This window comes from Trachypithecus francoisi, unplaced genomic scaffold (assembly GCF_009764315.1).
Source record: "Trachypithecus francoisi isolate TF-2019V2 unplaced genomic scaffold, Tfra_2.0 Contig01579, whole genome shotgun sequence".
NCBI classification, from domain to species: Eukaryota; Metazoa; Chordata; class Mammalia; order Primates; family Cercopithecidae; genus Trachypithecus; species Trachypithecus francoisi.
The window spans coordinates 5,206,988-5,223,772 of NW_022681442.1; the positions used below are offsets into that span (position 1 = coordinate 5,206,988).

The 16,785-nt window shown below is 41.5% G+C and overlaps 1 protein-coding gene across 2 annotated transcripts in view; it reads left to right on the forward strand.

Annotated features, from left to right (window-relative positions):
- ADAM12 (ADAM metallopeptidase domain 12) overlaps positions 1 to 16,785 on the forward strand; it is a 380,840-nt gene that overhangs the window by 113,228 nt on the left and 250,827 nt on the right. For both annotated transcript variants that reach the window (XM_033179262.1, XM_033179270.1), the window contains exon 3: positions 2,239 to 2,312. In XM_033179262.1, the coding sequence (XP_033035153.1) occupies positions 2,239 to 2,312 (74 nt within the window). The remainder of the gene's footprint in view (positions 1 to 2,238; positions 2,313 to 16,785) is intronic.

Sequence of the window (16,785 nt, forward strand, 5' to 3'; positions counted from 1 at the left end):
AGTTATACACACACATGTATACATACGTATGGTGTTTGGGCACATTTGGACAGAATATTGAGAGCATATTTTGTTCTAATATTTTGTAAATATAATTAATAATCTTGTTTTTCACACATATAATTAATGAGTACATATTGCAAACCCTGGAGAGAACATTATAGAAGCGTTCGTGGTTCAGCCCAGGTGTCAGCAAGTATAGATAAATATGCAAGAGTCCCTGTGATGGACTCGAAAGCAAATACCTGTAAGGGCATAAGAACACTTTGACAGCCTACACTACAAAGAAATGGTGTATGTTTCTTGGCATGTAGGATCAAATAGTAAGATTAATTTCCAAATTTGAGTAACCACTCAGAAATGCATACAGTTCTTATAAACACCAGACAGTATCAAAATATATAAATTCGGTGTGTTTTTGTAGTCTTTTGCTAGAGTAAATACATCAAAAACAAGGCCTGTGTAAACCCAGAAAACATACGTAAGAATTTCATGTATCTGGAAATTCACCAAATTAACTCTTAAGTTTAAGTAACTGTGTAAAATAGTGTCATCCTTCAATGAAAATTGAGAAAGAACCTCCTTGAAGCTCATAAGAAAAAACCCTTGGGTTTGTACCTATTTTTATCTCCTGAAGGCCCTGATATTTAAAATAATCTATTCCTCAGGCAAGCAATTGGATGATGTAGTTTTAGGTCTTTATCACCGACTCAGAGCTGTCCAATAGAACATTCCATGATGATAGAAATGCTTTTATATCTGTGCTGTCCCACAGTGGTGGCCACCTGCCACACTGAGTTATTGATTCTTGAAATGTACCCAGTATGACTGTGAACTAATTTTTAAATTTCATTTCATTTTAATTAACTTAAATAGCCATACACAGCTAATGGCTACCATGGGAGACACAGAAAGACTACAAGAAGATATGCAAAGGGCTGCCCTAAAAACAAAGCAAATGGTGTTTCAGCCTTCCTGATTCTAACCCAGTTATATGGCCTTAGTTAAGGCATGTTTCGCCTTTTTTCCCAAAACTCACGTGACCTTCAGTTGTTGTGGGTTTTCTTTAAATTCTGTTTCATTTTAACTAACTATTTTCATGTTGGATATTTGGAACCCACAGACCATTTCATCTTAAAGTGTAGTGGCATGTGGTTAATTAAGTCATGGTATAGCTGAAACATTATACATACTGTGAAAAGATCTTTTGAGCTCTGGAGTTATAAGACCGACTTTCAAATATGAAATATTAGAAAACTATGTCTAGACTTCTCATTCTCATAGCTTTTATACAAGCATAGTGCTGAAATAACTGACAAAGCAAAGGCAGACAAAATCAACATAACTGAAGGAAGCACTAATTGAATGTGGCGGTGATCATGTCTCAGCAAGACTGAGTCTCCACGTTCTGCACTCATGCGGTGCTGACCAGGAAGAATGAGGTCTCCTTGAGTTTGTGGTGCCTGTCCCTACCCAACTCTCCCTCCACTCTTGTCTTCTTTTGTTTTTTTGAGATGAAGTTTCGCTCTTGTTGCCCAGGCTGGAGCGCGGTGGCGTGATCTTGGCTCACTGCAACCTCCGCCTCCCAGGTTCAAGCGATTCTCCTGCTTCAACCTCCTGAGTAGCCGGGATTACAGGGGTGTGCCACCGCATCAGGCTAATTTTTTGTATTTTTAGTAGAAATGGGGTTTCACCATATTGGCCATGCTGGTCTTGAACTTCTGACCTCAGGTGATCCACCCCCCCATCAGCCTCCCAAAGGACTGGGATTACAGGCTTGTTTTCTTTTTTTGAGACAGGGTCTCACTCTGTCACCCAGGCTGGAGTGCAGTAGCATGACCATAGCTCACTGCAGCCCAAACTCCTGGGCTCAAGTGATCCTCTCGCCTCAGCCACCCAAGTAGCTAGGACCACAGGCACAAACTACCACACCTGGCTAATATTCTGATTTTTTTTTTAATTTTTATTTTTTTGTAGAGATAGGGTCTCACTATGTTGCCCACCTAGGCTGGTCTCAAACTCCTGGACTCAAGCAATCCTCCAGTGCCTGGCCTTCACTGCTCTTTTTAAGCTGCTAAGAAACCTTAGTTTATACGCTGTGTTGTGATGGCATTTGGCTCTTTCTTAGGTTGACCACATCATTTATTCCCTCAATTGACTACTCCTGTGGGTCTTATTCAGATATTTGCAAGTCAAAGCCAAGTGTTTTTCAACTGACTTTTCTTGTTTATCTTTCAGAATCATCCAGAAGTGCTGAATATTCGAATACAACTGGAAAGCAAAGAACTGATCATAAATCTGGAAAGAAATGAGTAAGTTAATTCTTGTTTATTGCTTGATAGGAGAAAGTTAAGACACCATGGACAGAAAAGTGCTCTGTGATTTATGTTGGGGTTTAGAAAACAAGAACGAAATGCATGGATTTGTAATCCAAATTTGGATTTGAGGCGAGAATTAACTTTAAAAAAATTATCTAATGGAAAAATAATTTTATCACTCTGTAAAGGAACTTTATAACTCAATACTATTTTTTCATATTTCTGATGTTTTATTTTTTTCAGAGCCTGGTTGTTCAAAGATTTAACTTAAGCATCCCTGTACTGTTCAAATAACAGAGTTTCATAATTAATTGACTTTTGACAACTCCTGGATTATATTAGGGGAACAGCTTCAAACTGATAGAAATTATCTTCTCCCTGAGAAATACCAAGAGTTTATTTTATCTTTCAATGCTTATCTCCAGTGGTTTGGACTATTTCTTTCATCTTCTTATTTTTAAAAATTGGTCCTTTTATGGAAAAATTATATAAATTTCCAGAAAATGGCATTATAGCTTCTTCTGGGCCACTTGGATACGATTATATATTTTGTGTGCCTTACTAGCAGAAAACTTTGTCTGCCTCCAACCATAAGTAAAACAACTCGTTTTCTTATTCTTTATACCCTGGCTATCCCCACAGATTCCTCAGATTTAAAGGACTCCTTAATATTCTATTTCATTTGTACTATAAAAGAAGAGCTCATTAGTTCTTCTAATAAGATAGAAGTCAATTTTCCAAGTCCTGCTTGGTCAAAATAGCAGTTTCTGTCTTCCAAAAGTACTGGTTCCTGTTCCTCACCCATCAGCAGGATGCTGATTTTTTCTGAAACAAGAGTCGAGGTTGCAAAACCTCACTGGGATGAGTTCTGTCAGGGACGTGGAGTCCCAGAACCTGACTCAATATCGTCCTCTAAACAAGTCAGATCATTTACTTGTGTTGGTGCTTTGATTTGAGCGTTTTAAGCAAGTCAGATGAAAGACACAGTCAATCAACAGCCAGCCCGAATGTTCAGTGTCTAATGCCAAAATATATAAAAATGTATATAAAATCACACTACCTGCTCCCTGGGATCTGCAACCTGCCTCTTTGTATTTTTTTCTTACATGCTTACTGCTCACCATTAAATAGATCTGAAGCTTTGGAAACAAGAAATGAAGTGTTTTTAGCTTTTCTTGTGACTTGATCTTAAAATAGAGGTTCAGGCACATATATAATCAGGAATCTGAAGAGAAAACTATATATTGCTTTTGATCCATCTCCCTTAGCAAAGTACATATTTTCATACTCTATTTCTTTACATAAGAATATCGAGGGGCACACATTTTTGTACATTTTTAGGTATGGTTTTGAAAGTATCTCAGTGGAAGAAGCTAGGCAATCTCTGAAAGATCAAAAGCATATAAGCCTTCTGGTGGTGATGCATTTTCTCGATAGGGTTGTTGTGGTGGGCAGCTGGATTTAGGAGTGTTCTTTATTGCACCTGCTCCCATTGTTAGACTGTTGGAAGAAACGTGGTGCCCTGTATGAGGGGAGGCTAATCCTGAACGTTTTATGGAGCATTATGACTGCAGGTAGAGAAGCAAAAATCGACCTCATAAAAACCTTAAGTTGTTTTTACTATGAAAATAATATACATACCCAGTGAAGAAAACTGAACATTATAGGCGGGAAAGGAACAAATAACCCTACATTTTTTTTAAAAAGTACTTTTACCACCAAACACAATCCTGTTTAAGATTCTGGTGAATTATATAGATGGGTTTTTTTTTTTCTTATAAATAAGACTTTGCTTCTTTTTCTTCTTAGTTGATATCATAGTCTATATGCAATTTTGTATCCTACTACTTCATTTAGCTTCATAATGGACATACATTTCCATAGAGAAATAATTTCTTAGAGCCCATCTGGTTCTCTGAGTTTGTAAAGTGACTTAATAGCCTTATCCATGGTTCCCTCTGAAAATGATTTACCTTCCATTACTGCAGATACTATAATACATGTTCACTGCTAGATAGTAGCTAATTTGTATAAGTATCATTTTAAAAGGTGACTTAATTTGCTGCCTTTCAATTCTGAGTCTTTCATGAGATAATCTCAAAATTATAAAAGTTGAAAACAAAACTATCTCTTTTTCATTTATTCCTCTCTTTGCAACCTCACTGTCAGATTGCATTTTCAAAAATATATAGAAAATGTTTCATATGTTCCTATGATATTCTATAATTTTAATTGTATTACTTGTACCAATTTTAGAAATTCCATTATATTAAAAGTAACATTTTCATAATAAAAGGGCGCCAATATTACTATTCTACCCATGCATTACTAAAAATACTTCAGTGTAACAATTTTTTTTGTAAAAGGTTACATATCTATTCCGAATTAACTATACCTTGGATGCAATGAATACTAAAAAAAAAAAAAAAAAAAATCAAGTAGGCTGAAATGCTTGTGCACTACTAGCGTGTAAGGCTGTTAGACGCTAAAGGCAATCAATCATTTAGTATATAATAGAATTTTTAATTTGCTTAGCCATTGGCCCAATAGATTCGAGTCAGAGAGTTTTTACAAATGAAACTATAAGAAACCAGAGATAAAAACATAAGCAGAGGCCATTTACATGTTTAACAATGAGTACAATAAAGGCCCTGACCAATCAGGATGAACAGCTGACCAATCTGACCAATCAGAAGGCAGGGTGGTCAGTACACTGCTCCAACACCTTCAGCCCCAGAGTCAGCCCTGTGCTTAAAGATGTTTTACCTAAAAGTACGTCAATAGGAGACTGATTCAATTATCAGCTATGAAACAGGATACCATACAACAGTTTTAAATGATGAGACTTTTATTATAAAAACATTTATGGTATAATCAATGTAACTAGCATGTTAGAAAATAGTTGTTTCTGCTAGTGTTTATTTTTAAAAAATGAAAATAGCTTACATAGCATTCAATTTTTATTTTAAAATTATACACATGACATGTATCTCTGAGTAGGAAGATTATAGAAGCTATTTACTTTATTGTATTAATGTTTCACAAAATAAAATATATTAAAATTAGGAAAAAACATTTTTCTTTTGAAGGAAAAAAAAACTATCTCAAAAACTTGATAATGGTTGAAAAGAAGAATGCTAACGTATCTGTTATTCCTAAAAAGAAAATGATAAAGGTTATTTTGAAAGGCCTCTGAAAGGCCTCTGGTGACTTTTAAAGAGCAAAAAATTACCCACTCATTGAATATTGGGTCTTTAAATATCCAGAAGTTTGCTGTAATTGAAAAACCTGCTTAGAAACCACAATCTAAATTAAAGCGGTCCTATTCCCTTCAATCTGTAGCTAATGCTGAGAGTCATCTAATTAACCCTACTCAAAATGCTTCTGTGGTAAACTGATTCTTCATGGCACAGGGCTGAATTTTTATTAAATAGTTTTTCAGGGAATCTCTTTTATTTGCCTTCTAACATCCCTAATTTATGAAAAGACTGGATGCTGTTCACTTAAAATCTGTATTTGTGTAGCTGTAATTGAATGTTTAAAGAAACACAAAGCTTCCCCTGAGAAGCATTTTTCACAATATTGCTGTCTGCCTATGGACCTGCAGAAACCAGGTTGATAACTTTCCTAACTCTGCTAGATCCCCGTGGACTCTCAGGCCATCCCTTACACAGGTATTCTGTGAAACTATATCTTGGATCAAAATGTTTTATTGGACAGGCTGGCCAGCTTCAACATCAGTTTTTCCAGTTTAGGATAATGAAGAGTGATGGCGGTAGATCACGTTCCCTGCATCTCTCAATCCCAGCATGCCTTCAAACTCTGTTCCCATCACTGATTGAAGGCAATTGCCATGGGAAGTCCATAGCCCTCTGAATTTATGTTTGGGGTATCTCTGGGATAGAATAACTTCAGCACTGACTTATTTTGCTTAAACGATTCCGGACATCTCTTATGGGGCAACTTTAATTAGTATTCACTCTAAAACAATAACAGAAAGGGCATTTTAAAATGGCCAAACATGGGTATAAATATTTGGAAAGGCATTTATCTTAGATCATCTCTCAGAATATCATGATACAGAATGGAGAAATGTAACCAGTGTGGAGATGGCATTAGATGGTTTAGTTGGCTGAATCACCATCCAGAGGACATTAGGCCATTGTTCCCATTGACCCAACTCGTGTTGAAGAGGGGGACTGGGGTTGCTGCCGATGGCCTTAGGGCTGTGTGCATGGCCTTGTCCTGGCCCACAGTTTCGTGGGCCATCGCAATGAAGACATAAAAGGTGCTCTGATCACATTTCCTGGCAATGCACAGCTGTGGGACATAACTGTGCTTGGCATGGCAAAATCTGGATTATGAGGATTTCAGCAGTTTGGATCAATGGGCCAAAACTAACAAGATGAGATTTAATGGGGATAAATGTGAAATCCTACACTTGGGTTAATAAAAAAATAAACGTTGCAAGTTTAAAAGGAAATTTGTTAGTAGTTCTCGTGAATGAGACCTGCATACTCAAAAGAAGCCCCTGAGGCAACGTGGATGCTAAAAAGGTGACTGCTGCCTGAGCGTGTGGGGGTATACATGGTGGGTCCTAGACAGGGGAGGTCATCCCTCTGCTACACAGGGCGGGGCACAGTCAAAACCCTGCATCCTTCACTGCTCCAAGCCTGACGTCAGAGAGCCACTTGCTGCTTTGTTCTCATTTCCACCATTGGGTGTTCCTTTCCTTTCCTCCTCCACCAACCATGATATCCTTACAGTGAGGGGTAGGGTCTTAATATCCTCCCTGACCACCTCCCACACAGTGTGGCTCATCATAGGCACTCGATAAGTGCTCCTCAAATGAGTGGAGAGCCTGGACAACCTGGACCAAGCCGGAAGTGAGTTCCCAGGAGGTCGAAGGTCACCCAGGTGGGGTGAGAAACAATTCAAGGAGAAAAGCTTCCAGAAAGGAACACATGATTTGGAGTTAGGAGCCCAGGCTTTGAAAGCAGCATTGCTCCCAACAGCAAGCTGCTGATGTTCTCTCTACTTCCTTCATGGCCTCAAGCGATCTCCCCACCTTGGTCTCCTTGTCTGCAAAATGGAATAAGCATCTGTGTCCAGTCAGCACGGGAAGATTAGAGCTCATGCTAATTTTGATGATCAGGTTTGAATGACTCAATAACATTTCTTTGTGGATCCAGCAATCTTAATTATTTTACCTAATTATATTATGTTTTGTTTCAGAGTTTCTAAATTAATGGAAATCAGGTTATGCCTACTCTTTACCTCTAAGTCTTGGTGATGGCCAAACATCTCAATGCTCACAAGACCTGGAACAGATGCGCCGGGCTGGTCCTTTGGGATCCAGCTGCTGTAGGGTTCTTACCTTTAGAATCTTGACATGCCCAGGGATTGGACTTTTAAAATCTTTGAGTGTAGAGTGCAATTCTTTCTTTTTCCCTTCTCTTGTGGAAGAAGCCCAGACTGTTTCCCCCCTCCCCACCCACCACCTTTTTTTTTTTTTTAAAAAAAAGAAGTTAAACTTATTTTCACTGTCCAAACATCAGTCAATATACTGGGCAGACCAGCGGAAGCCCTTGCCACAGCCCTGTTGTTGTACACACGGAACATGAACAATTCCTTGGAGAAGGCATTTGGCTCCTTCAGGGTCACAGTTCCCTTTCCTGTGGTCTGTTCATAAAGACCAAATGGCAGACAAAGTTTTTCTTCACTGATTATGCCTGTTCTGTCCAGTTTCTGTTAATCAAGATACTGGCACATTAGATATTCTTTCATCAGTCATTAAAGCATTGAGCTCCACTTTGGACTCCAGGATCTGAGGACAATCTGCACAGTCTCCGAGAAAGGCAATCCCATTTATTGCTGGGAGATCACTGTTCCAAACCCAGTGTGCTTGCTCACACCCCAGAAGATGAAAAGTTGTAAAAGTCATGCCACCAGTTGTCAGCTCTGCTGTTGTCAGAGGTCGTGTTGGAGCCTGTTGGCTCAGTCCACCATTTTTGAGCGTGTGAGGAAGAATAGTTTCATCCACATTGTCCCAACCCAAGAGAACAAGTTTTCTAGATTTCTTGTAGAGTCCTAGGAACTGGAGCACACTGTGGAAGCCGTTGTAGATCCGCTCACAGATGAAAGACATTGTTAATGCTGACCATGGCCTGAGGGGTTCCTTTGGAGGCAGCATGTGGCCCGGGCCCTCCCTCAGAGAACACAAACCAACAGCACCCAGACCAGCAGTAACTTGCTGGGTGGACATCACACCCCTTCCCTGAAGCCTGTCCTTAGGAATGGGGAGTTCTAAACTGCCTCGTGGTTCTAATTAGTGATTAAACAAATGTTGATGGAACCGTATCTCAGAAATTATAGTCTCATGTTTCCAGCTCTCAGCTTCCTTTCTACTATTCACAGATCTTTATTGGAATCTTTATTACTATCTTATAAGTATCCTTACTAAACATTAATAATTAATAAAGCTAATTAAGACAATGTACTTGCTCATGTCTCCCAAGATCAAAAGTTGTAAAAGTCATATCAACAGTTGTTAGCTCTTCTGATGTCAGAGGTCATGTTGGAAAGTGTTGGCCTAATCTGCCATCTTTAATGATTATCATCTGCCATATTAATTATCTTTAATAATTAATCTTTGTTGATGTGTTAAATCACTTACTCTTTCACTTCTTCACCTGGTCATTTATTCACAAATATCACAAATATGTGTTTAATACCAGACAGTGTAATTGACCCTGGAGGGAGAGTAGTGAATAAGATAAACTTCTTGTCTTCTTAGAATTTAGTCAAGGAGCCCAACACTAAGCAGATCATTACAGAAACAGTAACTGGGTGACTGCAGTGCTCAGTGCTCGGGAGGGGAAGGTATGGGGCCAGCACCTGGTCTGGGGAGGGAAGATGTAGAATGAAGCAGCTTTTAAGCTGTGCACACACAGGGAAGAGCCCAGTCAAGGAGGGCAGGAGGTAGAGAGAGAAAGAAGAGCAGAAGTAAACGTCCAGCTTCTCAGATTCTAGAAGATCTTTGTACTGATGACCAAGAAAGAGAGAGACAGAGGAAGCCAGGCCATACAGGGGTTTGTGTGCCCTGATAAGGATCTTGACTTTATTCCTAAATACAGTGGCACACCATGGAAGAAAAGGCCTGTAGGCAGAACAACGACATGATAAGATTCTGCTTTTCATTTGTTTGAGACAGGGTCTCACTCTGTCGCCTAGGCTGGAGTGCAGTGGTGCAATCATGGCTTGCTGCAGCCTCAACTGCTCTGGTCTCAGGTGATCCTCCCACCTTAGCCTCCCTAGTAGTTGGGACTACAGGAATGCACTGCAATATCCAGCTAATTTTTCTATTTTTTGTAGAGACTGGGTTTCACTATGTTGCCCAGACCAGTCTTGAGCTCCTGGCCTCAAGCAGTATGCCCACCTCAGCCTCCCAAAGGCATGAGCTACTGCTCCCCACCAAAAATTCAGTCTTTTAAAGACCGTCTGGCTGCCTGTGAAAACTAGCTGGGAGGGTAGAGTGGGTGTGGTTCAGAGCTGCATATTGCTGCTGTCCAGGGAGAGCTGATGATGGCTTGAGCCAAGAGAGTATCGGTGGGAAGGAGTAAGTAGTTAAGAAATGTTAATTAGGCAGAATGGACAGAATCTGATGGATGATGGAATATGTGGGATTTGGAAAGGAAGACATACAATTCTTACCTGAGATGCTAGGAGAACAGTGATGCCTTTGTTCAGAATAGAGAACCCTGGAAAAGGACCAAGAACTTGCCCTTTGAGCAGTGACCAGAGACACAAAGATGTGGGTCATAGTAGGCATGGTCCTGAGAGTCTGGGAGGGGCTGAATATTGGGTTTCACAGAATTCAGTCTGGAGGTGACCTGTGGAGGGCCCTTGTAGAACTGGGCATGGCATTTTTGAAGGGGGAGTGTTCATGGATGTTTGCAGCTGACCAGTGGCTGGCAGCTATGAGCTGGAGATCAGGAGCCAGCAGTGGGTAGAACATGGAGAGGCATCAGTTGTGGCCCTGACAGTATCCGAACAGCTGTCACAACCCAAGACAATGTCAGTGCTCCACTGAATTCTAAGCTGGAGCCTAGTGGGTGAGCCTCTGGTCTCTAGGCTCATTCCCAGGCCATATTCCATATCCTTCCTATAGTCTGTCTCCATGCAGTGGGTGTTCCCCACACGTGGACTCCTGCCCTCCTTGAAGTCTAGAGCATTGCTTCAAGACCACCAGCATCAGGACCACCTGGAGAGCTTGTTAAAAAGGGCAATGCCTGGCCCCACTGCTATTGAACCAGAATCCCCAGCTATAGGGCCTGAGGGTCTATATTTTTAACACATTCTGCTAGGAGTTATATTCACACTTTACTTGGAGAGCCACTAGCCACATGTGGCTATTTAAATTAAGTTTAATTTAAATAAAATTAAAATTTTAGTTCCTTGGTCAAACTAACCACAGTTCAGGTGTTCAATAGCCAGTGGCTAGACGGACGTTTCCATCATCACAGAAAGTTCTGTTGGACAGCATCGGGGCCAGCAGGGAAATTCCAGCCCATTGAATCCTTCTGTGAGACTTTGGGGTATCTGTCATAGCTGATGCATCGCCCACAGGAATGTTCTTTCCTACAGGGAGTGACCACACCTCTTCAGCTTGCCTAATACCTGCAGTGTAAAAAGGCCCATCCCCTGCCTTGGAGAATCAGGTGCCACTAGAGGGGTCATCTCTGCCCACTTTGATGAAAGGGTGATGGTGCAGTTGAAAATTCTCTAAGCATGACTATAGACTCAGGGAATTGACTCAAGCTACACGCACTTCAGCAGTCTAACTAGACCAAACTCCTTCAGATTTAAGTTAAAATCTCTCAGCCTTAACATTTAAGATCTTTTTAATTGAGCTACATTTTGTTTCCTGAATAAGAGCTAAATTCCCTTGAGCTTCTCCCCTCATTTTATTCTTTGAAGTTGTACAGGCACTGAAAAAGGTCAGAACACCACTTTTAGAGCTTTTTGTTCCTCAACCCGAGTTAACTTGAAAGTGCCGAAACTGGTTAAGATCAACTTTTAAAACAGGCCCCTCTGGGTTGTCATTTGAGAGCGTGGTGTCCTTGAGTGAACTCTTCGAAGTTGGTAGAAAGAGAAAGGCATTTGAAGTGGAGGTGGAGTTCCGCATTTCATTACATCCCTGCGCTCCTTCCCTTCTGACGCTGCAGACTCAGGGTTTTCTGATGAAAATCCTGCTGTGGCCTTAAGCTCCTTTCCCCAACTCTGCATCCCAAAAGGACAGTAATGGCTGTCCTGGCTCTTCCCAGGAGGTCTCTGGCATTGGAGAGGCCGATGCCATCTTAGTGGCTGTCATTGCATCTTCCCTCTCCTGGTGTGGCCAGGATGGTTACGTGCAGACACTGTGCAGGCTGGGGTCATTATGGCCCATCTCTTCTGGACTTTTTCTAGTTGTTGTGTCCTCAAAAGAAAGACCACGATGCTTTCATTGATTGCTTACGACAATAAAACTAACTCTCTGGAAAGCTTGAAAGTTTTGTTAGAGGCGTTTGAACCAGAGCAACTCCATCTTGAATAGGAGCTGGGTAAAATGAGACTGAAACCTACTGGACTGCCTTCCTAGACAGTTAAGGCATTCTAAGTCACAGGATGAGATAGGAGGTTGGCACAAAATACAGATCATAAAGACCTTGCTGATAAAACAGCTTGCAGTAAAGAAACTGGCTAAAACCCACCAAAACTAAAGTGGTCACCAGAGTGACCCCTAGTCATCCTCACTGCTACACTCCCGTCAGCACCATGACAGTTTACAAATACCATGGCAACGTCAGGAAGTTACCCTATATGGTCTAAAAAGGGGAGGCATGAATAATCCACCTCTTGTTTAGCCTATCATCAAGAAATAACCATAAAAATGGACAACCAGCGGTTCTCAGGGATGATGTGTCTATGGAGTAGCCATTCTCTTATTCCTTTACTTTCTTAATAAATTTGCTTTTGCTTTGCACTGTGGACTCACCCTGAATTCTTTCTTGCACAAGATCCAAGAACCCCCTCTTGGGGTTTGCATCGGGAACCCTTTCCTGTAACTCTTTGACATAATTTTGCTGAGTTCATAAACACAGATTCTGCTACATTCTTAGAGTATCATGCCCCAGCAAGCCAAAATCCTAGATTACTGTTTTCAGACGTGTTTACTTCAAACTCGTTATCTTGAGTGGAGTTGAGCCCTGTCTGTGATTGGCCATGTTTCATAACGTGCATGGGAAAACTTCAATTGATAGTAACAGCTCTGTTTTCTTGAGGCCTTCTTACTGGTTTCTCATATTGTTTTCATAGTTTATTAGTGACGATAAAGAGCTGCAATATAACTCTACTTACCAATAGCTCATTTGTTGCATGCTGACAGTATGTGGCATGCCTTTATTCCCCATCACAGGTAATGTCATCATTAAAAAGCTGGACTTCATCAGGGGCTTACAGAGAGATTTGTACACCCACCGTCATAGCAGCAACATTCACAATGGCCAAAAGGTGGGAACAGCCCTAGTGTTTGTCAACAGATGAGTCAGTACACAAAATGTGGCATACATAAAATGAAATTTTATTCAGCCCTGAAAAGGAATGACATTCTGACACATGCCATCACATGAACTTTGAAGACATTATGCTAAGTGAAATAAGTCAGACACAAAAGGACGAATATCATACGATTCTATTTACGTGGGGTATACTTCAAATAGGCAAAATTCAAACAGGCAAAATCATAGAAACAGAAAGTAGAATGGTGGTTACCAGGGACTGGAGGGTTAGGGAGTGAGGAGTTTGGTGAGCAAGGATTCTGTTTGGGAGTGTGAAAGAATTATGGAGATGGATGGCAGTGATGGTTGCACAAAATCGTGAATGTGCTTAATGCCATTGAATTACGCAATTACAAATGATTAAAATTATAAATTTTATGTTATGTATATTTTGCCCCAGTTAAAAAACAAAGCTGGGCTCCTGGTATGTTTTTATCATCTAGCAAAAGGTTTCCCTCCCTGTCCTCCTCCATGAAGGTACATAGTGTACAGGAAGACAGTGGTAGTTTCTTCTAAATCCCCGCCCCACCGCCGCTCTTTTTGGTACCTCTAGGAAAATCACAATCCTCCAGCTCCATTTAGGCTAGGGGTCCCCAACACCCTCTCTGACGTGCTCTTCCCAACCCTTAGCAACTGGGCCACCCAGCGGGAAGAGCATCTGATGAGTGAGTGAAGTTTCATCTGTATTTACGGCCGTTCCCCATCACTCAAATTACCGCCTGAGCTCTGCCTCCTGTCAGATCAGTGGCAGCATTAGATTCTCGTAGAAGCAAGCCTTCTTGGGAACTGCACATGCGAGGATCTAGGCTGCATGCTCCTTATGAGGATCTAATGCCTGATGATCTGTCACTGTCTCCCGTCATCCCCAGATGGGACTGTCTAGTTGCAGAAAAAGCAACTCAGGGCTCCCACTGATTCTACATGATGGTGAGTTGTGTAATTATTTAATTATATGTTACAATGTCATAATAATAGAAATAAAGTGCACAATAAATGCAATGTGCTTGAATCATCCTGAAACCATCCCCGCCCCCACCCCTGGTCCATGGAAACATTGTCTTCCATGAAACCGGTCTCAGGTGTCAAAAAGTTTGGGGACCACTGATTGAGGTGACTGTTCTGAGCTAATGAATAAGGGTGTAACTGTGATTCAACTCACAAAACCCAATCTGACTTTCCTGGACTCTTTCTAGAGCTGCTGCCATATCCCTAGCAGAGGAGATGATCGACAGTGTTAGGATCTGGATTTGGGTATCAGGCTGCTTGGAGACAAGCCACCTCAGCTCCTCCATTCTAAAATGGAGAGTAAGGCCTTCCTCCCAGGTGGTTAGGAGAGCACAGCGATATGGTTTGGATCTGTGTCCCACCAAATCTCCTGTTCAGTTGTAATCCCCAGTGTTGGAGGTGGAGCCTGGTGGGAAGTGATTGGCTCTTGGAAGCGGTTTCTCATGGGTGGTTTTGCACCATCCCCCCAGCACTGTTCTCGTGGCAGACCTCTCATGAGATCCGGTTGTTTAGAAGCATGTGGCACCTCCCACCTCTCTCTCTTCCTCTTGCTCTGGCCGTGTGAGATGCTTGCTCCCACTTTGCCATCCACCACGATTGAAAGCTCCCTGAGGCCTCCCCAGAAGCCAAGCAGAAGCTGTCATGCTTCTTGTACAGTTTGCAGAACCGTGAGCCAATTAAACTTCTTATCTTCATAAATTACCCAGGCTCAGGCATTTCTTTGTAACACTGCGAGAACAGACTAATACATAAGGGATGTGGTATTCAGTGTGCTTGACACTGCACTGCCATTCACAGTGTGTGTGCTGCTCTGCTGCCATTGCTCTCCCGTTATCTCCCTCCTCATCCTGGCTGCCTCTGTCTGTAGGAACAGGAATCACATGCTCAGGTCTCATCATCTCCCCTCCTGCAACCAGCTTCCTGTGACTGCCCCTATTCCGCTCTCCTCACCCATCTTTCTCTTCTTCCTTCACTGTGATGGTCAGACAGGTCAATCCCAGTACCCTGCCTCGTCCTACCCTGCACCTGCTGCTTTTGTCACCTGAGGGTTTGGATACCCCCATTTCCACTCCCCCTGGCATCAGCAATGGGAGAGCCCCCAAGTCACCTGTATGCTGTGGATGGAGGTGGGCCAGGAGGTGCAGTGCAATTCTGTAGGCCTGTGGAGCCCAGGGGCCACCTGTTTGGCTGGCCTGGCTACAGATTAGGTGAAGTGCATGCAACAGTTAATTGCTATGTACCCGTAGCCTTTGTGCAACAATTACCATGTAATTGTCGGACTCCCCCACCTCCAGGCATCACATCATTTCACCTGCAAATTCTGACGTATGTATTGCTAAAAAAAAAAAAAAAAGAATTATTTTTATCATACCTAAAAGATAATGATTTCTTAATACTATCAAATGCCCAGCCAGTATTCATGTTTCCCAGATTTTATATATGTCTCTTAATTTTTTTTCTTGGCAGTTGGATTGCTTGAACCAGGATATAAACACAGTCCCCACATTGTATTTGTCTGCTATATTTTCAATGTCTCTTTTAATATATAGGTTTCCTATCCTTCCTTTTAATTCTTGCAATTAAAATCTTGCAGTCCTGAAAAATGAAACTGGATTTTTACTCAGTAGAATTTTCCACACTCTCAATTTGCTGATTTCATCCTCCTGGTGCTGTCTAGCCTGTTCCTCTGGGCCCTGTGTTTTCTGTTTACTGGTAATTCAGTGTATGGGCTTGTACAGATTGAGGTACTGGTTTTAGGCAGGATGACATTGCAGGTGGTCCTTGTTCTTCTCTTGTGCCATGTCAGTAGTTCTGTGACCTCTGATTGTCTTGTGATGACAGGTTGATCACTGAGTCTGGGATCACTCTGAAGCTTCCATTAGAAAGCTCTGCCTGAGCCTTCAGCCACCAGGTTCAGTGGCCATTAACGACCAGTGCCTGCATCTGTTCTTTCCTTGGGTCTTGCAAAATTGCAGTATTCTATCATTCTTTCTTCTTTTATTAGCTGAAATGCTCCTATAGAGAAGAACTTTCCCTCGTCAATTATTGGTTTCCCTGAGATATGAGATAAAAGGCAAGATAAATTTTTTTTAGAGACCACCTCTACTTATCACTTTGCCTTTGCCAATGGGTAGCCACTATATTCCCCAAATTTAGCATCTCACACTTGGTGGTATGCTGCAAAGCCCTCTGTTGAGGGTCCACATTTGTAACAGGTTCTGTAGGGATACCAAGGTGCACCACAGCCTGTCCTGGAGTAGCTTCTTATATTCTGTAAACACTTCTTGATCCAAAAGCCTTGTATTTTCACAATGAACCATAAATTACCCATATAGATATTACACAAATCTTTTTATTTCGAGTGCTGGATCAAAGGCTGACTTTGAAACTGCTCTACAGAGACCTAATTTTCTTGTTGTTTTTAAAGACAAAGGCATCCTCACATCTGGCATGGAGGCAGATGCTGGGGCGAGAACAGGAAAGCAGGAACTGGTTCCAGTGTTGCTAGTAGGAAAAGCAGGGGTGTGGGTTGGAGTCTAGACATGGCCTGTCCCTTGGAGGGCTGTTTCCATTCCAATGGCATTGGCAAGTTTTAAAAAAATGCATTTTATTCACAAGCAGGCTTAGTCCCACTGAAGGAAAATTGCTGTAATTGGTAAAGACCAAAGCCAGAGAAGACACAGAGGCTAACCCTACTTGTTCAGGAACCCGTGAGAAAAACAGAATGGTGTGTTTATCTAAAAATGTTATAAAATACTCACTTCTTTCTTCTCAGTATGCTGGTGGATTTCACTGTGGGATGAGGTAGATTCAACATAAGGGGAGAACAAGGCTTTCTTTATTTTCTTTTATGATTTTCTTCC